General features: G+C 39.7%; 1 protein-coding gene and 1 pseudogene across 2 annotated transcripts in view; one reads left to right on the forward strand and one right to left on the reverse strand.

Annotated features, from left to right (window-relative positions):
* The window catches only part of SYT9 (synaptotagmin IX), a 167,261-nt gene that overhangs the window by 39,080 nt on the left and 105,500 nt on the right, over positions 1-22,681 (reverse strand). For both annotated transcript variants that reach the window (XM_012725433.1, XM_012725434.1), the window contains exons 4-5: positions 1,840-1,960; positions 234-405 (exon numbers count right to left, since the gene is read on the reverse strand). In XM_012725433.1, coding sequence (XP_012580887.1) covers positions 234-405; positions 1,840-1,960 — 293 coding nt within the window. The remainder of the gene's footprint in view (positions 1-233; positions 406-1,839; positions 1,961-22,681) is intronic.
* Positions 7,411-8,150, forward strand: LOC101620315 (annotated as a pseudogene).

Below are 22,681 nucleotides of genomic sequence, written 5' to 3' on the forward strand. Positions count from 1 at the left end.
GGATGAAGAGGAGAAAAAGTGTGGGTGGGGAGGGAGGTTGGGTAGGAGAATAAATAGGAGAGGGGGAGGGGAGGCTCTTGGTAATCCCACTCCATGGCATGGTTTGGAGAACCATCAGCTTTCCCTGTGCCTAGGCTTGGGGCACCAGCTGAGAGCCTGTGGTGTCCTCCCCCAAATTCCTCCCTGCCCTGCCTGGGGAGACTTGCTCTGAGAAAGCGCTCCGGGCATCTCACCGGTCATAGTCCATGACTGCTATGGACAGATGGATTTGGTCAATATTCTCGGGAGGGACATCAAAGACTATGGCTTCATTGTAAACAGGATTCAGAGTGTTCCTCTTGGTGGACGTTTTCCTCTTCTTCAGTCGCCTGCCATCACACATCAGTGAGACTTTCACATAGGGATCTGCAGACACGAGAAGCAGGGGAAGTGTGAGGTAATGCCGATTTAGGCCAGCAGTTTGTCACTGCGGAGTTTCAGGGACGATGACATGCAAAACTCCTCTACCTGCCTGTGGACTGGAGTTTTAGAATTTTAATAAATATGATGCTTGGACAGTGATTAGAGTTAGGATAGTTAAGTCATTCATTCAAGAAAGAGCACAGGACATTGTCTCCTCAAAAATGTGGAATTTAAAAATAGTGTTACTGAATCACAAAATGTTCCAGAATTCAAGACTTGCTGAGCTGCAACAGAGACAAGTGCAAAGGCATTTTGAAGGCATATGGGAATTGGATGTGGGCCCCGACTGAGCCACCCCAGGATCTTTTCCTAAAGATCAGGGCTTTAGGAAAGGGAGAAGCTGAATTCCTAGAGGACAGCAGAGGCTTCCGGGTGGGCTTCTTTAAGTTCCAGGGCTTTGAGCCTCCACAGCTGCTTATTGGGAGGTAGAGGGGGAAGTTGTCTGGCTCCTTAAGGAGCAAGGGCACAGATGGTCCTTTGTCAAGACAAGGGCTGGTCAGTGGCACACTGAGTGTCCCTCTGGGATGCAGTGACAAGGCTGAACTCTGCCTCGGAGGGGACCTTCCTCACTTGTGCTCAGTGGGGATTCTCCTTCTTTCTGAGCATGGGCTGTCATAACCCCACACTGTCCAAAAGGGTTTAGAGACCAGAAGGGAGTCACATCTTTTCCTGCTTAGGAAGACCGTAGAATCCAGGAAGGAGAATTCATTGCATCTGATATCCTTTGAGCCCAGTGACCAAGAGGCAGTGATTTGGGTGTTTTCTGACCACATCTGGAGAGCACCTGCAGAGGCCATTTATACAGTAGTAACTGCCTGTCAGGCATCTTTTGTTATGTTTCAGAATTTCAGAGTACATACTTGAAACAATGCAGATCTCTGACTGTATTTTATGTCAGAATCCTATATCTATAAGAATATAGTTTTGTCTTCAACCTTCAGTAAGCCCGGGATTGCTTCTATCTGGGGAAGACCCAATTAGATAAACTATAAGTACATGCAACCTGTAGTCCAGTTCCCAACTATGGTGAAGAAGAAGACCTAAGAATTATGAAGATGATAGTTAACATGACATGTAGCATTTGGTATGTGCCAGTAACTGTTTTTATGGTTTTGTGTGTATTGAATCATTTCATTTTACAATGATTTAATAAATCAGATACTATAATTAGCCGAATTTTTAGATATGGAATGTGACACCCAGAGAGGTTATGTGACTTGCCCAAAGTCACACAACTACTAGGCTGAAGATTGGGATTAAACCTAGAGAGAATTTGGTCCCAGAGTCAATGCGCTTTACTACTTTACTAAAAACTTCACAAAGTATTGCAGTATCAATAGAACCATATGAAGAAGTCTGATTTGGATAACTTCTCACCTGATGCTCCTGTTATATCCATTGCTTTTAAGTTCCTTGCTTTTATAATGGTAATGGTCAGCCTGCCAGCCGTTGGAAGATAGCAGAGGGAAAACATCAACTCTCCAAGGTCCACATTGTCCTGTTGAGGAAGCATAAACGAAGCTTTCATTCATCATCAGCACGAAGATTTCATCATCAGCTGTTGTGCCTGAGGGTAGGCTGCAGGCAGCGTAGGCAGGGAGGATGCTGCTCCTTCTACACATTTCTGAGGCCCTGGTATCTCCCCTCTTCACCAGTAACATGAAGGGAATAAATCCTTGCATTTTGAGAGCTTCTGTGTCCTACAGAGACAAAGCCACTCTTTAGATGGCAAGGCTGTCGCGGTCATCCAGGGTCCCTCAATCCAGCCTCTTGTTGGCCTGAGCTGCTTTATACAAGTCCCCAGAACTCAGAATTTAGTCCCATAACTAACCCCCGTGGAGTCCCCCATGCGGTTCCACTCACATCCTATCACAGCCCACACACAGTAACCAGGACAAAGTGAGGCTAAGAGGTGCCTGCAGTCTTACTTAGCCTTACTGACAGGCCACAGAGCCTTGGGGGCCTCCCAAGCAGGTCTCCAGACAGCCCCTGTGAGACTTTCCCAGGGGTCTGCACACAAGCCCACGCTGGTACAGAAAGTCCTCCAAATGGTCAGCGTCCACAAGCACCTTGCCCCCACTGCTCCCATGCTTGCCTATGTAGCCCTCCAGGTTTACCACAATCCCTCTGTGTGCCTCTGTGCACAGCCCCTGTGCTCACACCTCTCCACCCACCAGAGCGCTGCACGCACCCTGTCACAGACAACACATGAAGACCTGCAAGTGGGTCTCAGGGTCCCAGAAACACAACATGTCTCGAACAAGGACCCTGTGCGAGCCTGAGGAGTACCCACATCACACACACATCCACAGACCTGGGCACACCAGGCTGGCCCCACCCAGCCTCGGAGAGAGCCCAGCACGGATTCCTGCAGGGGAGAGCGCTGGGGATCCAGCGTCACCAGCCTCCAGGGTCCCACCGGTCTCAGTGGCTCTTGCTTTCTCTCAGTGTATCTCTAAGGAGACCTCTTCTCTCTCTGCCAGGAAGCCATGTCAGCAGTGTGCAGGCACTCAAATAGGTCAGAAGACATGATACTCTTTCTCCTTTTTAGCCCAAAGAGTGTGTAACCAAAGGGGGAAATGAAATAGTCAATTTAGTTTTAATTTCTGAAATACCTGAGGTCATGGAGCTGGGTGCCTGTGTCTAATTAATACAGTTTCATACAGACAATACTCTGGGGAGTCCAGTTCTGCCCTCAACAGCCACAGCCTCCCCTGCTTTCTTGATTCTCCAAGGATGCTTCTATTTTTAGAAGCACAGATTCAGCTGCAGAAGGTCACCTCACACAACCTCCCTGCCGTGACCGCTTCGCAGGAGGATGAAGCGAAGGGAATCAGTTTGGTCACCGAGGCAGATGGATTGCTCTGTGTCTTTGCGCATGCCTTACCTCATGTAAATAAATCACCTCACCTAGCCCAGATGCTCCTGGTTCCCAGAGCCCTGACCTCAAGAGACCTGGGTGACTGGCCTTTCCCTCAGTGGAGGAGGTGAGGAGAGAGGAGAGAATTGTGCAGGAGTGTGGTGGCTGCATAGGGAAGGTGCTGAATTGCTTTGTGCTGCTGCGCTCCCTCTCACAAGAGGAGTGTCTGTACCCTCTGAAGATAGAGGACCTGACCCAGGTCCTGTTGGCAGTAGAAGAGAAGGAGGAGTAACAGCTGTTCCCAGTTGACCCTTTCCTTCCATACTCCTTTGCCCTTTGACGGCTCTTGTGTGCCTTAAACAGAAAAGCCCTGAATCTCACAGAGTGCTTTGCATACACTATACCTAGCTCCTGCCCCTCATCCTGCCCAGAAAAGTAGAACAGAAGGAAGCAAAGTCAGGCCTGTGAAGACTCATCATCATGAATTCTACCAGCATACACGTCCTGAGGGCCCACACTGCTCAAGCTGTGAAGAATTCAGGACGTGAAGGTGCAGACTGTCTGTTCCCTGTCCTCAAGGTCAAGGTGTGTAATGGAACGCATGTGTCAGAGTGCTTTTGTACTAAGTGCATTTTTTTCAACATAAACTCCATTCACAAATGTTTTATCTTCCATGGCTGTTTGCTCAAGAATCAAAAGAAACAAAATCAAACCTAAGATTTGGTGATAGAGACAGAATTGAATTAGGGCTCATTTGAACTAGGTATGCTGTACTTAAAGAAAAAAGTGGACAAATTAAAGAAATAGTTATAAAAATGAAAATTGTAGGTGTGATTTTCAGATGCTTTAATTTATAAACATATCATTTTAGATTTTCCAAATGATGAAAGTAAAAATGTTGAAACAATTCAAGTGACAAAATTTTAGTAAAACAGTCAAATATCCTTTTCTGATGTATATACCACCTACCACTCCCTTTTCCAGGGCAATACTGTTACTGATCATGCATGGTTTTCTCCTCATCCATCCATGTCTCCACTATCCATCTGCCCCTCTCACCCATCCATACATTCACCCACCCACCCATCTATCCATCCCCCCCAGCCATCCATCCATCCACCACCCACTCATTCATTTAATATTTGTTACACTTGTTAGCACTGCTCTTTCTACACCCCTGCAGTGATAAACAGGAACAGATGCAGTCCCTTCAGGAGAGATGACATTGGTGGGATACAGAATAGGAGTTTACTAAATGTTGACTCTGCTTTCTCCCGTTCAGCTGCTGCAGGTCAACAACCTGTATATCCCGGTGCTTGCAAACATTCCCATAAGCTAGAGACTCTCATTCCTCAAGGGAAAATTGGCACAAACTGGAGAAATTTTCGATTTTCACAACTAGAGTGGATACTGATATTCACAATTAGCGCTGAGTTACTGACATCTAATGAGTAGAAGCCAGATTACTGCTAACCATTCTAAAATGCACAGGATAGAGCTTCACTACAAAAAGTTATCTGGTTCAACATGTCATAGTGTCAAGGTTGAGAAATTTTGCCTTACACAGAAGTGTTTACATTGCTAGTAAAACATGTTTCCAAAATGTTGAAGAAAGTTAACTATAAAAGGAGGTGGTGTCCTGGTGTGATTCTGTCCTCAGAATGTTCTCTAGAACAAGTCTCCCTTCTTGCCCACCTAAGTGTGTGCCACCACCCCATGGAAGATTTGATCGGGATTGATAGGAGCCCTTAGAAATATCTTCTCACTTGTGACCAAATGGTGATCACTTTAAGGCACATAATGATGAGAATGAGCACCAATTTTCTTTAAAATTTTCTTTTAAAAATAATCAGTTTAGAGTCTGGTGCAAAGAATGGACTGTATGGAGTTGAAGTCAAAGCAATGAATTATGAAGGAGGTCCAATTACACTTTGAAAACAGACAGCCAACATTTTCCCTGAAATAGCACCACCTGTGGACTTCTGGATAAAGTGTGGCTTGGGGCCTGTTGCTATCAGTGAGCATCAGAGATGCAGTCAGAGATGGAGAAGAAGTGAGACTCTCAGGCATATCTGGGCAGTGTTCTGCTCTTAGTAGTGGTAGCAAGTTTCCAAAGGAAAAAAGTCAAACTCGCTGCTGCCAAAGACAATGATGAGGACAATGAGGTGATGACAATGGTGGTGATGACAATGGTAGAGATCACGAACATGAGTCTGATGAGGAGGAAACTGAAGAGGCACTAGTGAAGAAAGCTGTGAGAGGTGCTCCACTCAAAGATGACAAAAACCAAAGCACAGCGGGAAGGACTCACCATCAACACCAAGATCAAAGGGTATTCGTATTTCTTTCAAAATACAGGAAAAAAAAAAACCTTCCTGAAACATGGAAAGGACCCAATTTTGTAGAAGATATTAAAACAAAAATGCAAGCAAGAAGACACAACAAACAACCTGGGCCCTACTGGCAAATTAATTCCAGAGACAGGGAAAGAAGGAAAGATGAAACAAAGGAAAACAATTAATAGCTATCTTCAATTATTCAGTCTTCTATTGTTTTTTTAAATTTTCTTACATTGTTCATTTTTGTACAATATTTGATTTCTACTTCCAGGTGTAGTCCCCTTCACTTCCCACCACATTGTAAACCTGCACCACAGACCTCTGCTCTTCCCTCCCCTTCTATTTTCATCTTAGTCCCCTCTCCTGACTTGCCAACACCCACCCACACTCCCTTTCAGACAAAAAGCAATCTCACCCTTGATGTCCTAAAGCATTTTCTCTAGATTGCTGTGATTCAGTGAATCCTAAGCTTTGCTTTCTATTTCTTGTGCATTTGCTCACCATATTTAATCACCTTTATATCTCCCCAGCTGCCCTATAAATATTTGGATGAATCAAAAATAAGTAAAATGGTGATGGATTATGTGACGGGAAGAAATGGATATACAGACGTGTCACTGGGGGCTGACTGCCAAACAAAGACATGTTTCATCTGCTCATGTGTTGTGTAGCCAGGTTCAGTATTGTTAGTAAGACAGACTGTGAGTCTGCAGCAGACATGTGTGAATTCTCTTCCTGCAAACCTGTAAACTCTTTCTGTGATCGTTGCCTGTAGTGTGTGATAGCTGTATTTTTTTGATCTAACTGGTATATTTTTGTGTTCCTCTTCTTGGGTTCTTTTGGTGAACTCCCTCCCAATTCCATGAAATTCTAGAAAGGTTGCTGTGAATATTCAGGCAGATCAAGCTATTCAAGCCTTTGTCCACTGTTGACTTTCAGGGGTGAGAATGTAGCCTAAATAGTGTAAGTTAAAGACCTTCCTGTGGTTGAAAAATTGATATTGAGACAAATAAATTATGATTGTATTTGAGTTATTCAGTGAAAAGACATTGTTAAGTTCTTATTTTATGTACAGTACAGTACAAGTGGTAAAATAATACTTGAAGTTAGACAGATAAAGATGTATTCTATAACAAATGACTGTAACAGGACCCTCTCTTGTGGTGCAACGGGTTAAAGTACAGAACTATGAAATTATCCAAAGCCACTGTGGCACAAGCCAGAGAGCTGACCCACATGGCGCAGCAGACCTCACCTGTCTTTCCCACTGCTCCCCTCTGCAGTGTATTTTAGTCAATCTTCCTATTCTGCTCCCCACTCTGTCTCTGGTGAATCCTCTCAGCCCTCCACACCTCTGGCCTGACTCCAGTTATTGTATGCATAAATAAATAAATCTTTTAAAAAAAGAAATGATGAAAACAACGCAACAAGGAGTTACAGTTAATAAGCTAGGAAAGAAGATTAAAAAGATACTTAAAAATATTAAATTAATCCAAAAGAAGGCTGACAAGAGAAGAGGGGATTAAAATGAGAAAAGATGAATCTCAAAGTCTTAATAGGACATAAGTAATAAGATAGTAAATTTCAATCCAACTATTTCAATAATTACATGAAATTTAAATGACGTAGGGATCAGAAGTGCCCTTTCCTATTGCAGGTTGAATGTTGGTTCATGGGTCTCTTGAGACCCTGGAATTGAGAGTTTCTTAGTGACTAGGCAGTTGCACCTGGCTACCCTGTAGCGGCACAATGTCACAAAGTGACTATATCATGTTACACCAGACATCTCTGACAGATTTTGGATTACCATGAGAAAAAAAGGAGAAAGGAAGGTCAAGAGGCTCATGAGTACTCAAAGAAGGCAAAAAAGATCACTGGTCTGAAAGCAAAGCTTACTATTAACAGCACCAAGCTGAGAAAAGACAAATGCAAAAGATCATCAAGATGCATGAAAAGAGACAAAAAGTAACAAATGATGAGAAGACTCTAGAAGGAGCAGTGCCTGCATACATGCTGGACAGAGGACAGGCCGAGCTAAAGTTCTTTCCAGAATGACTACACAAAAATGAAAAGAGAAGTGGAAGAATGGGAGGCCCATCTGCCCAATGTTTATGCCCAAGGAGAAAAAGAAGCATTCAAGTTACCAGAACAGGAAAGAGAAAGAGGAAAGCATGGAGGATGCTCACTAAAGTCTCTTTGGTTGGAGACACTTTTATAAGAAAACCACTTAAGTGAAAGATTCATTAGAACAGTGGATTGACCTTTCCAAAAGGCCTATGGAACACATCCTGAACTGAAGTCTCCTTTTGCCTGACCGTACCTGGTGTAAAGAAGACCGTACCTCCACAACACACCACTTTGGGATTATTACCAAAGGGACTGTCGTTGAAGTGGATATGAGTGAGTTGGGCTTTGTGACACAGGGAGGCAAGGTTATTTAGGGAAAATATGCCCAGGTACCAACAGTCCCCCAAATGATGGATGTGTAGATGCAGTCTTAGTGCTTTGACAGCAGGTTCATACAGGTGACCGCATATAATTATTGGAGACTACGGTCATCAGGAAGCCCACCACCAGGGGTCTGAATACGACCAAACAGCCTTACATGTCTGCCACCATCAAGAAAACTAAGCATCTATTGCAAAAACAATTAAAATGACCTAATTTTACAAATTTGTCTTTTAGAGTGTACTTAGCAAATTTAGATGTTCATAAAGATTGAAGACTTAAAAGGCCATTGTAAAAAGTAAAAGTAAATAATTTTTTTAAAAATTCAGTATTATCTGTGTATTTCAGATAAGTAACAAGTGCTTTGGGAGTACAGTCAACGGAAAATTTTCTTTTTTTATAAATGAGACCTAGTTAAATTGTGGGGCTTTCTTTGTTGGTTTTATAATTAATTAACTAATTAATTAATATTTTGCATACTTGTTCATTTTTGTACAATGTTTACTTTCTTCTCTCAGGTGTAGTCCCCATAAAATGAAGATATAACACTCTTATTTGCAGATACAATGATTATATAGAAAATCATCAAAAAATTTACGAATGCCTAGAAAAACAGATAACATTAACAAGGTCAAAAAGTTCCATACTGAATCAATTTTGCTTTTATATACAGGAAATGAAAACAATTGAGGGATTAAATTATTTAAATATACTTTTTATATTTATGTATAAGATACACACAGAAAACTACCAAATGTTTCTGAAAGAAATTGGATAAGACATAAATAAATTCAGCGATATTTCATTTGCAAGTATCAGGAGACCTAACATTGTCAAGATATCAATTCTCCTCTAATTTATTTGTAAATCCAGTGGAATTCCAATTAAAATTTCAACGTAACTATTGGAGATGTTGACAATCTAATTCTCAAGTGTATATGAAAACGCAAAGAACTTAGAATATCAAAAATTATTTTGAAAAAGGACAACACTGAAAGATTTAACATTAGGTAACTGATGCAGGATAAAGTTATGGTAATTATGACAGAGACATGCTGGCCAAAAGTCAGTCATTGGGCCTTCCTGGTGGTACAGTGGCTAAGACGCAGCACTTTCAAGCTATCACCAGCCACTGTGACATGAGTTCCATCCCCTATCCTAGCCAGGAAGTTGACCCACATGGCACAGCAGACCTCTCCTTTCTTGCCTTCTGCTCCACTCAGCAGTGTATTTCAATAAATCCACCTGTTCTATTCCCTACTCTGTCTCTGGTGAACCCTCTCACTCCCTCACACCTCTGGACTACACTCCAGTTCTTATATGCATAAATTAATAGATCTTTTTAAAAAAAAAAGAAAGGACAGTCACATTGATCAATTGAACAGAAAGAAGAGGCCAAAGTAGACCCCTCCCCCGCCATTTGTAAAGGTCACGTGGTTTTCTATAAGGTGCCATATAATGTAATAAAGGAAGGATACAAATTTCAATAAATAGTAATGGAATAGTTGAATACATTTTTTTGCAAAAAATTAATTAAATGACCCCTGCTTCTTGTCACATTATATGAAAGAATTTACTGGAAATGAACCACAAACCTAAATGTAAGAACTAAAACTATGAAACTTCTAGAAGAAAAGATAGGAGAAAATTTTTATGACACTGACTTAAACAAAGATTTCTTAGATGGCCACAAAAATCACAAAACCTAACAGAAGGAAACTGATAAGTTATATTTCATTAACATACAATAAGCACTTTTTCTTCAAAACATACTATTTGGAAAGGGAAAGATTGAGACATAAGCTGTAGGATCATATTTACAAAACAGACAACCAATAAAGGACTATGATAGCTAAAGAGTATATAAAGAATGCCTAGAGCTCAGAAACAAGCTGACAGAAACATGGGCACAAGGTCTGAACAGATACTTCATCAAAATGAAAGTAAGCCATAGTGCAGTTCCATTACATACCCAGAGGAACAGTTAAAATGAAAGATGGATAATATGAATTATTGTTCAGAATGTGGGGGCAACTGACCCTCTCCCAGGCTGCTGCTGGAAAAGCAAGATGTGACAGCCTTATTGGAAAAACAGTTTGGCAGCTTCCCTTAAAGTTATACATATACTTGCCAAATGACCCAGAAATTCTACACCTAGCTATTGAACCAAGCAAAATAAAACCACATATTTACCAAAGATGTAATGCAATTGTTCTGAGCCAGGGCTGAAAAGAAATCTAAATGTAGTATTATCATATGGGGAACAGATAAACAAATGTCTATATGCATACAATAGTGCAATACTCAGCAACCAAATAAAACAAACTATCAATCTAAGAAACAATGTGAATAAATCTCAAGAGCATTATGCTGAATGGAAGAAACCAGATACAAAAGATATTGTGTTGCATGATTCACTTTGTATGAAATTCCAGGAAAAGTGCAGACATAAAACCATCAGTGGGTGCTTGGGATCAGGACTAGGAGGAGAGGACTGGCTACAAATGGGTCCCAGGAGACCACCGAGGAGGACAAAGATAGTCTACATGCTGATTTTGATGGTAACATGACTGTAGGTGTGGGACAAAACTTGTGTACTTAAAATTGGTTACTTTTATGTATGTCAAGTAGATATTAATAATGGGCATTTAAAAATCCTGAGAAGACAGACTTTGCAAAGGGCTGTCCTTTCTATGACTTCTAGTCTTTTTACCTTGTGTTCAGAGACTAGGACTTGATGGTTTTAACCATTTAAAATAATCCTCCAGGCCCTCCCTAGTGGCACAACAGGTTAAAGCACAGCACTATGAAGTAATCTGCAGCCACTATGGCACAAGTTCGATTCCCAGCCAGGGAAGTGACCCAAATGGCACAGCAGACCTCTCCTGCCTCACCCGCTGCTCCCCTCAGCAGTGTATTCAGTCAATCTGCCTATTCTGCCCCCCATTCTGTTTCTGGTGAATCCTCTCATCCCTCCCCACCCCTGTACTCTAGCTTGCACCCCAGTTCTCATATGCATAAATAAATAAATCTTTAAAAATAAATATTACTCCATTTCATTCTGTTAATTTGTGCTGAAATGCATATGAGGATAATATATATTTTCTACTTGTGGGAAAATTTTGATGTGATTGTTGAAGCAAGCTTGTTAACTTTCTTTCCAAATCTACCTCTTAGAATTTGTTATTATCTTTTAAGATACAGTTTCTTATCATACCATATGTCTCACAGCCAAATTACTAATAAATATTTAAATTATGGTTAAAAAACTCATTTCTTTGCTCACTGAAATTTTATAAAGCTACATCATGCCAATATCCTCCTTTTGAGATACAGCTTTCATTTTGCTTGAGTATGTCCTTGAATAGTTTTTTTTTTTTTTTCCCCACGAGAACTCACATGTAGTTAAAATATTCTTTATTGTGCTCTAATTCTTGAAAGAAATTTGTCTGGGTCTAGAATTTAGATTAAAATTATTTTATCTTAGAATCATTTTACATTGTCATGACATTGTCTAGTACTTCATGTTCTAGCTGAGGTCTTTGATGCCATTCTTTTGTAGAAACTTTTCTCCTTAAGGAGATTTTTAAGATCATCTCTTTGTACTTTTACTTTGTACTTGCACCTTCTGAAATTTCCCCCCAAAGTATTTCAATATCTTATTTCCACTGATCTTGCTTGTTATTCACTGGTAGATGCTAATTAGAATTCTTTCTTTTTACTGTAATTTCTTTTTCTTCAGTGATCAATTGATCTATTTGCTTATTTTGGATCTTCTCTTTCATGATGCTGGTTTTTTTGGCTAGGACATCCTTAATTATATTTTATCACTGGAGGACAAAAGCAAACATCTTCAATGGCTTGTGCCTTTTGTGGGTCCCTGTGTTGTCATTTTACGAGGCATCTCAAGAGGGAGTGGAGGCAGTCTCAAGTTCCTCATCTGATGTGTTTTGACATCAGGTCTGATGGATTATTCTGTAATACTACTACTTGTATGATATAAACACTTAGTATTACCCTGGGACAGGGAAAAGGACAAGACAGAAATTGAGGATAAAATTTTACAAGAATTTTATGGTCTCCATGGGCCTCTTGTTTTTAGCCTAGTAAACAAGAGGCTAAAAAAATCTGATGACTTTAGGCCCTGACACTTGCTTCCATAAATTTCTTTGGCTCATTGTTTTGTTTGCTTGCTTGTTTTCACTAATTCTTCCAGCCAGGGCATTTTGAGCAATCTTTCACAGCTTATCAGATTGGCTGCTATGGGGGAAAGGGAAGTTAAAAGCCCAGAAGGAAAAGTGAGTCACAGACCTGAGACCAGCTGGGACCACTGGAGCTGCAGGCACTGCCTCCATGAGATCCTTGCCTTGGAGATGGTCCTGAGCCCTGCTGTTAGTGGCAGGAGTCTGTTGATAATGCTCCCTTGCTTAACTTCTGTTAAGCAAAGCAAATCTCCCGCAAAGCAAATTGCCATCATTCTGGTGATGTTGAGACCCTCTGAGACTGAAAAGAAGACAAGCTGCCTCTGATGGGTGCCCACTACTAGCAACAATAAATGGACTTTATTGTCCAAGTCCAGTCTCCTTGCTTTCTCAGCCAATAAAGTTTGATTCCTTTGTCCTCAGACCCCAGTCCTGAAACTGATCTAGACCCTACTTGCAGCACTTCCTGGAGTCCTTCTCATGCACAGAAAGTTCTCCCCAGAGCTCTCTTTTCTTCCTTTTTCACTAACCAATAAGCCCTGACTCCTTGCTTACCCCACTAGTATCTACGGAGGCCTCTTTCCATCTTGATCAAAGAGTTTCAAGACCTCTCTCCTGGGCTTGGGAGCAGGACCCCTTGGTCCATCCCTGTAACTCCAGGCAGGAAGAGCAGTGGACAGAGGCCGGTAGCCCATTCCATGATCGGGTGACAACGTCACCAAAATTATGGAAATTCGCCTTTGAAGGAGGTTATAGAAGTTGAGCTAAAGGAGCCGTTATCAACAGACTTTTGTCATCCCGGTTTCCTCAGCGATTTTTTAAGTACCACTGTATTTGTGGTTCCTGAGAGCACTCTCAGGTTGGATTATTATTATACTCAGAATTATACCTTATTATAAGACTAAAACTAGTAAAGGATAAAAGTACATGGGGTGGAGTCAGGAGAAACTTGGCACAAGCTTCCAACTGTCCTCTCCCAACAAATGCACAGACATCACTCAATTCTCCCACGAATGTAAATGTGGCAATATATATGAAGTACTGCCAATCCATGAAGCTCACCTAAACTTTGATGTCCCATGTTCTTATTGTGGTGTCAAGAGGGCCACATGCTGACCTTGATTAAGCGGTTTCCATTCCCTCCTCAGAGCTCAAGCACAGTCCAGGGGCCAAGGTGAGCAAACACAGATGTTCACTGCACATCATTAGCATAAAATATCTGGCGTGACCACCCCAGGTCTGGACACTCTGATGGCTTAGAGTTTCTCTCTTGGGAACTAGTCAAGGCTCAGTCTTTTCGTTGGCATGTGCAGTCTACAAGTGTCCCAAGCTGGCTGAGTCAACCCTTTACAGAGTACACACTCATTTCAAATTGATTTTTTACATGCATTTCCTGTCCTGGAAGGGAATATAATGCTGTACATTGGCTCAGATGCTCATGTAGATACCCAACATAAATGTTATTACCCAGAGATCACAGTGAATGTGATGGAAGACATTCTGGAAGGAAGTTAGTGAACAATAGGGCCTGGCAGAGATTCAGATGAGTGCTGACCATAGTGCAATCATGCTAGAAATCTGTAACAGAAAGACAGAATGTTCCGCTATGTTCAGCTAAGAAACTAAGAAATACGCTCACACGTAAGTCATGGGTCTAAGGAAAACCCACTTGGCATTAATGAATGAAAATTAGAAATATATAGAACTGGATGACACTAAGAACAATACATTTCAAAATAAGTAGATTGCAGTGATATTGTGACTCAGAGTAATGCATGTTTGTTTTTATTCCAGTTCCTGACAAGGGGCTCCTGAAATCCTAGTCAATTTTAAGTGATAATGGTACTAGGGCCATCATTTGTTCTAAAAGGTGTCCCTGGAGGGCTCCTGAATGGGGCAGATCACTAGAATGAACAAGTCATGATTAGACACTTGGGCTTTTCAGCCCATCCCCCATTCTCCAGCAAGGAGGAGGGGAATGGAAATGGAGTTAAATAATCATACGTATGGAAGAAAGCCTCCATAAAAATCCCTATTCTATGGAGTTTGAGAGTTGGTAGGCACATTCATACAGAGGATAGTGCAGCCCAACTCCACATGACAAATGTTCCTATGCTGAGACACACACAGAACTTGCCCTACGCATCTCTACATCTGGCTGTTCATCTGTGTCCTTCATTATATCTATTAACAAGCTGGTAAATGCAAGCATGTCTTTCTGTGAGTTCTGTGAGCAGGAGGTCATGAGAACCTCTGATGTGTATCCAAGCAAGTTGGACAGCAACCGTTGTGTGTCTGTGTACAAATGCATGTGTGTGTGCATGCCCTTCTCCTGTATAATCTCACATTGCCTCCAGATAAACTGTGTCAGAATTGGGGAAAATTTTAGGAATCAGTGCAGATATCATAGTCATTCCTATTATCAGAGTGTTAAATGTAGTAGTGAGTAGTATGAGGTTACAAGAGAAATAAACTAGAGGAGAACAGTAGGTTTTTCCTACACTTGTGCTTAATGTAGGTAGCACAGATGACAAGGAAAACTTTAGCTTTAAATGCATAAAATGAAGTAAAATAAGGTTGATAAACAGTGATAAAAGCACCTATTTCAAGAATTGGAAAAATAATATCAAACCCAAATTGGAGGAAGGGAAATGATAAATATAAGAGTAGAAATTAAGGAAATAGAATATTAATATATTTATAAAGAATCAACAGAGCCAACAGTTAGCTTTTGAAACTTACCATTCTTTCCAGAAAGATAAAAAGATAAGGTGAGGAAAAATGGCACAAATAGCCATATCATGGTTAAAAATGCAAGATCACTACAGTCTTTTACTCAAAGCACTATAAATATAATAAAGTAGTTTTTATAATAAGTATTTTATAAACAATTTTATGTTCATAGGTTGTATAGAGTAGATAAAATCTTTCAGACACAAAGCATATAAGAAAAGAAACCCTACATTTCTAGGGCTCATTAAACAAACTGAAGCTGTAACTAAAAGTCGCATGAGAAAGAAAATTTCAGGCCTAGTCTAGTTGACATTTGAATTCTATTAAATATTTTGGGAAGAAATAAAGTCAATATTATGCAAACAATACAAAGAATTTTTTAAAAAGAGGAATATTCCCTAATTTTTTAAAGCAATGATATTTTGGATACCAAAATCTAAGGTTATGAAAGATAAAATTACAGGCCAATGTTCCTCATGGATTGAGATTTTTTTTAAAAAAATTAAAATATTAAAAAAGTGAATCCAGAAAGCTCTAAAAATGGTAAAAAAATTGCAAATATACCTGCTCATTTCAAATTTATAAGATTGATTTAATATGATATTAAAAAAGCATAATTGTCCATAACAGCACAATAGAGCGAAGTCGTATTACTACCTAAAATGAATGTAGAGACCTTTGAGCATCTTACTATGCATATATTAACCATCTATTTATGATATTAGCTCAAATTAGCCAGATATGGAAGATGAATTTGCTTATCTGATGGAGAATATCTAAACCAAGACTACAACAAAGGTGAACATAAGGTGAAATGTGGAGAGCTTTCCAATTAATGTCAGGAATAAGCATTTACCTTCTACACTGCACTACTGAAATAAGGCATACAAAATAAAGGAAAGGAATAAAGTTTTGTTATAAATAATTTAACCTATCATTGCCAGATGATACAAAATGTAAAAAAAAAAATAAATGCTACAAATAAATTATTGGAATTAAACGTGTGTTTAATTAAAACAAATTTTTTAAAAATCGCACAAAAATAGGGCCCTTCCTGGTGGCACAATGGGTTAGGATGCAACACTGCAAGCTGGCAGTAGCCCCTTCAGTGTCAGTTCAATTCTCGGTCCTGGAGATAATCCATATGGCACGGCAGACCTCTCCTGACCCACCCTCTGCTCCCCTCAGCAGTGTATTTCATCGATCTGCCTGTTCTGCTTCCCACTCTCTCTCAGGTGAAGCCTCTCACTGCCCCTGTACCTCTGACTTCTACCCTAGTTCAGTATGAATAAATAAGTAAATCTTTAAAAAAAGTTTTAAATCCCACAAAATAAATTGTATTTTTATATACCAGAAACAAGAGGTTACAAAAAATGAAAACAGAAAAAAATCTCATTTAAAAATAGCATCAAAAACATCAGTGCCTTGAGATAAATTTATCCCAAAAATCCAATATTTTTTACAGAAAAAAAATACAGCACTATTAAGGAAGGTCTAACTAAATGAAGATAGATATCATGTTCATATATTGTAACATGAGGTATTGTAAAGATATTCCCCAAACTGGTCTACAGCTAAGTGTAATTTCTAATCAGATAACATCTTGATAAACTGTTTCTAAATTTTATTTGGACATGTAAAGTATCCAATTTTCTTAAAGTACAAGGTAGAATATCTTTCTCTACTGAATAGGAAAACTAACAGCTCTGTCTCTTCCCTCAGCTTTCCAAACTATTCCCAAACACACTCTGTGCCCTAAAAGACTGACCTCTACAGAAAGAATTAAAACAATGTATTTACTAAGAGACAAAAACATCTGACAGTTTGAGAAGAGTTAGTGACATACGGAAACACACAACATGCACACATATATCATGACAAAAAAAGCAAATAAAACCCAGATAATTCTTTTTTTTTTCATTCTTTATTCAACATTTATGTAATGTAACTGTCAGGTTCAGGGACTCCAACCATGAACCAAACAGACAATAATAATCATTTGCTCCCATAAGACTTATATTTCTTGTCTATGAAACTAGATAATGAAAAAAATAAATTACACACACATATGCATGACATAAACATGTCACATATATACTGAAATGGAGAAGGGAAAAATAGAGAAGGGGGTTAAGGGGTATTAAAGGATTAAATAAAATGTTAGATAGGGAAGGCTTCACCTGCAAGTGCCTTTTGAGTAATGACTTGGGAAAATGACATGAGGAAGTTAGTTATGCAGCAGACAGAAAAAAACTCACAAACCAAGGGGCAGGTGCAGATGTCCTGAGTGGGAGAGACCTACTATGTCTGAGGAGGGGTAAGGAGAAGGTGAGAAGGGAGAGAGTAAAAAATGATGGGGTCAGAGAGATTGTGAGGAACCAGATTATATACTGGTTAGCAAAATAATTCCATCATGTACACTGAGGTTTAATGGCAGCCATTTAGAAAATGGAGGCAGAAAGGGTGTGCAATGTGGCTTTATTTGAACAGGAAAACCAGGTTGGCTAAGTTGAGAATAGTTTGGACAAGTTCAGAAGTCAAGTCATGTGTTAGGAAGATATTGCAAAGAACTTAGAGGTAATGTGATTTGGTTGAGAGAAAGCAGTGAAGGTAGGGAGAAATCATCAAACTTTGCAGATCAAAAAGGATTTTCAAACAGATTCAATGATAGTCAAGGAAGATTTCTATATGTTTGGCCTAAGTTAATGAACTTGACATGAATCCTCACTTCTAAATGGAGAAGGCGAAGACACTGGGCTATGGGAGAGGTTAACAAGTCAGTTTTGCAAGTTAAATGTAAATTCAATGGGAACGACAAATAAGCAATTAGATATGAGTATGGAGAGCAGAGGAAAGAGCCAGGCTACAGATAAAAAAATGATAAACTCTTGGGAGAAAAACAGAATGTAATCAAGGGTTCACCTGTAAGTCAATAGTTACTAATGCTACAGACATGATTATCTATCTCCACAAGTTTATGACAGAACTATCATAATTTTGATAGAATTATTTATGATAGATAAAGGAGGGAATTGTATGTTTGTATATGTAGTAAACTTAGGAATTAAATCTTTATCCGCCACACTGAAATTTATAGAAATCTAACAGTAAATAAAGCCAAATACGTTACTTAAAACATGGAGCTGTATTTTAAAAGAAACAAAATTGTTAAAAGCATTTGTTTCTGAAAAGCAGTACATGAATTCAAGTTATAAACATAAAAATGAGTGAGCTGGTAAAATTCCTGAAGTTTGGACATAGAGTATGGTTGAATCAAGTTGAGTTCAAGTCTTAGCACTTCACTTACTAATGGAGACTTAGATTAACTACACATTTCAGTTTCTCAATTCTCTGTTCTCAGCTGTTCATTTGGAAGCTGGAATTAATGTCTGAAGCGTAGTACTGCGTTGTTGCTGCTTATGTCAGTACCCTCAGGGGTGTGGGTAGTATCCTTCTCCAATAAGCGATTCTCATACACAGGGCCGTCAACACAAGACACAGAGAATTCAACTCAATTCTGCTTATATACCTGGACAAAGCATCAGATTACTAAGGTAAGAGCTCAGTTCCCCAAGACCACCTTCCTCTTCAGAAGCAGCCTGCAGGCCCAAGCTGCCACCTGGCTTCTGATAATCTTGTTGCAGACTAGAGGTTCCCATGAGCCCCTCTTCAGACTTCAAGTACCCAGTACAAACTCAGATTATTATTTATGTTTCTGACTTGGTGGCTCTCAGAAAACCCTTCCTCCAACTGAATGGATTTGCTAGAAAGGTTCAGCAAACTCAAATACCTACTACTCACTAGGTCATCAATTTATTACAAAGGCTAGTATTCAGGAATAGTCAAATAGAAGAGAAGCAAAGGACAAGGTATGAGGAAAGACAGAGTTTCCATTCCATCTCCAGGAATACCCTTCTCCCCAAATCTTCACAAGTTCACCGACATGGAAGTGCCCTTGAATTTTAATGGAGGCTTTATTACATAGGCATGAGTGATTAGCCCACAGGCCACTGGCATTATACTCAACTTCTAGTCCCTAGTGGTCAATGGAGTAGGAATGGGAAATTCTAAACCCTCTTGGTTGGTTCTCTTGATGATCAGCCCCTAAATTTAAGAGCTTCCCCCAAAGTCCTCTTTAACATCACAAGAGACAACTTGAATATTCTCAAAACTCAGGATCAAGGCTTTGGGAGCTGTGAGCCAGGAACTGTGAATAGATGTGAGAAATATATTTTGATTATCCAAGTGGCCAAATTTTACTTATAGACAGGCAGATAGACATATGTGTGTCTATAAATCACAACATCATCTTGTTTAAAAGATGAAATGAGAAAATGTGTACCTATTTAGTAAGTATGAAGATGAGGTAGCACTCAGTGCTATTGTATTTGATTACATATTTCTTGCTCTCACTCTTCAAAGACAAGGATAACTTATCCAACTCCCCCAGGGGCTGGCATTTAGCAGTGGCTTAGTCAATATTTCTTGATTAATGAAATGATGCTCACATGAGTGGAGATGCAATTGGCCTTGCTTATCTGCTGCAGCCTCAGTAGTTTTGTTTCCTGGGGCCTTCTGGTCAAATTTCCAGGGAGGCACGTGCAATGGAACATCTGCTCACAACCACCTTATATTTCCCAGGACTTCTTATTCACTGAGAGACCAAGAACCCATAATATTTAGCAGCAAGAAATCATTATTTACTAAATGGACAGGAAATCCTAGTTGCACCATTTCTCCCAAGGCCCATTATTCTCACCTGTGATAATCATGCTCCCAACCTAATCTGGCATGCCTGTAACATGGAAGCTGTTCATGCCTGGGTCATTATTTTCACAGACATTCTAACTGTATTCCTGCTGTTTGTCCCAGACATGACAAAATTGGCAAAAAAAAAAAAGTTCCTTTTCAGTGACAGATTCTACCAGTAATTAGCATGCACTGTTAAAGAAACAGTTGATTGCACTTTATTTATAGATATTAACATGATTAATTGCACTGGAAGTGTGCCTGAAGAATGACACTTTCCAAGCTGGTTCTGGGGCACAAGTGAACCCCACAACCCTTCCAGGGTGTTGGAGAGGGCTAAAATCTATCTATTCCTTTTTATCCCTCATATAATTCTAGGTCTAATTCCATAAGACTGGCTCTACAATACTTAGTACTTATGTTAATTAATGCTCATTGAGAAATGGGAAGGAGAATTACATGATACACTTTATAGTTGATGAAAAATATTCACATCACTTTCTTATCTGATTCTATCCAATTCCCTGCCTTAAAATGCCAGACAGATAGATAGACAGACATAGATTACATATAGATGATTCATTTATATCTCCACACCAGACTCTGCTTTATAGACTCATATATCCACTCTTTAGATGTCTAGGGAACCATCCAGCAGACATCAATCTTAATATTTCCAAAGTGGATTTGATTTCCCTCTCCAGGCCCAGCATTCCTACCCAAGTCATCTTCATTTCAGTTTGGTAAAAAAACATTTCTAGATGCTGAAGCTCAAAATCTTGTAGTCATCATATCTATATTCCTCCTCTTCTTTCACCCTCCCACATCTGCAAGTTATGTTATTTCTTCCTCCCAAAAATATCTAGTCTGTCCAATTTTCTCCTCTGTAGTGCTGCCCTATTATTCCAAGATACCATTAGCTCCTCTCACATGAAACACTGCAGAACAATGAAGGCAAAAGAAGTGAGCCCATGAGACAGGATGGCTGCTGCTATGCCGTAGCACATTACTCTCTGGGGCTCACAGTTGCCCAGGAAAAGAGGAAGCCTCCACCGCTGCCTTACCTATCCCTACCCAACCCGGGCACAGGGCTCAGAGCCTGAGGTCCCTGGCCTGCTGTGGAGCACTGGTGAACACTCAGGAAGGGGACATTCAGAAGAGTGCTGGTTCCCCAGTGGAGAGAATATTGCAGCTCCCTACTGCCCACATGGCTGGGCTGACACTCTGGCAGGCCTGTGAGGGCACCCAAGGGGCTTTTGTGTCTTCTCCAGTGGCAGAGAGCTCCCATTGCATCTCCACTCCACAGGAAGCCACTGTCATGGCAGAATGGAGTGACAACACAGAAAAAGAATTTAAGGGTAAAAAGAATGATATAATTTAAGGATAAGAAGAATGCTCAAAATCTGAGCAACCTCTGGCTTCCAGAAAAACAAAAAACAAAAAAAATGGAGAATCTTGACTTGTCTTGAAATCCCTGATGGATGGTTTTTACTCTGGTATGATGCGAGTCTCTTATATTTCAAACACAACTCAAAACAGCCAGGGAGGGTAAGAGGGTGTTGGCTGACACTCTCAGGTGATACACCTAGCCACAAGACCTCCTAAGGGTGACTAGGTCCTTAGCTTTTCTTAGCTCTAGAGGGTAAAGGAAAAGTCTAGCAACTGGTTTGCGCCCCACAGAAGCTGGCCATCTAGGAAGACAGGTGGAGTTATACCACAGGCAATAATTGGGACCGACCCAAACAGGCAGAGAGGGGAACTATAGCTACAAGAGCTGGGCCCCTTTTCCTGGGAAAGTGTGTTCATCTCAAATACATTATCAGGAATGATTATGATTTTCCCAAAATTTCATTAATTTGTCAGTTGCTTATAAAACTATATTATCCTGAGGGTACATTTTTATACTGTTATATATGTTCATTAGCTTCCACCAAAATCCCCATACAGGTGTCCTATGCACATTCTCCCCTTCCCTCCTTCCCACCATTTCCTTCTGGTAACCAGTATCCTCTTCAGGAGTCTAAGAATTTTGCTGTGCTTCACCAGTTGGTTTCCTTTGGTTATTTGTAATCCACAAATAAGTGAAACCACTTGATATCCATCCTCCACTTTCTGACTTATTTTATACTTAGTATAATTATTTCAAGATCCATCTATTTTTCTATTTTGTCCTCAAAGGCACAATCTCATCTTTTTTTTTTTTTACACATAATTTTCCATTGAGTGTATATTCCACAATTTTTTTTTTATCCAGTCATCTCATTGGGCACTTAGATTGGAGATAGAGTTTGTGAGGTCTTAAAATATCATTATTGAATCTTCCTGGGTTCTTTACAAACAGGTGTTACTGAGCTAACATTCTTTCCTTTTCTCATTTGGGCTATTTGGCCTACACATCAGGGTACGTTTGTAGGCATAATAAATGTCGACTTCAGCACAGCATATGGTATACTCTCTTCTAAAAATGATTTAGGCTGGATGATAGTAAAACAAGGTGAATTCACATCTAGGTAGATAAACCATACCTAGAAGGCACTGACTGGTGATTCAACCATTATTACTGATATTATATAGTCCTGTAATTTTATTTTTAGTTTAGAAGGAGACATAGGATTTTGTATAACACAACAGGCATTAAGTACATTGAAGTCCAGAATCAAAACCCATAAACATCCTGTTAAGTAGATGAGAAGGATAAAGCTTAATAATATGTATTTATTAAGAAAAATTATTTAAAAGCCTAACAAGTCAATGATGCAACTTCAGAAGCAGATACAGACTACTGCAAATGAAAACAAAGAGCTTTATGGCTTAGTTTTATTTATTTTTTTATTTTTTATTTTATTTTTTTTATTTTATTTTTTTATTTATTTTATTTTTTTAATTTT

Source organism: Condylura cristata, unplaced genomic scaffold (genome assembly GCF_000260355.1).
Source record: "Condylura cristata isolate star-nosed mole 26May11 unplaced genomic scaffold, ConCri1.0 scaffold00015, whole genome shotgun sequence".
Taxonomy (NCBI): Eukaryota; Metazoa; Chordata; class Mammalia; order Eulipotyphla; family Talpidae; genus Condylura; species Condylura cristata.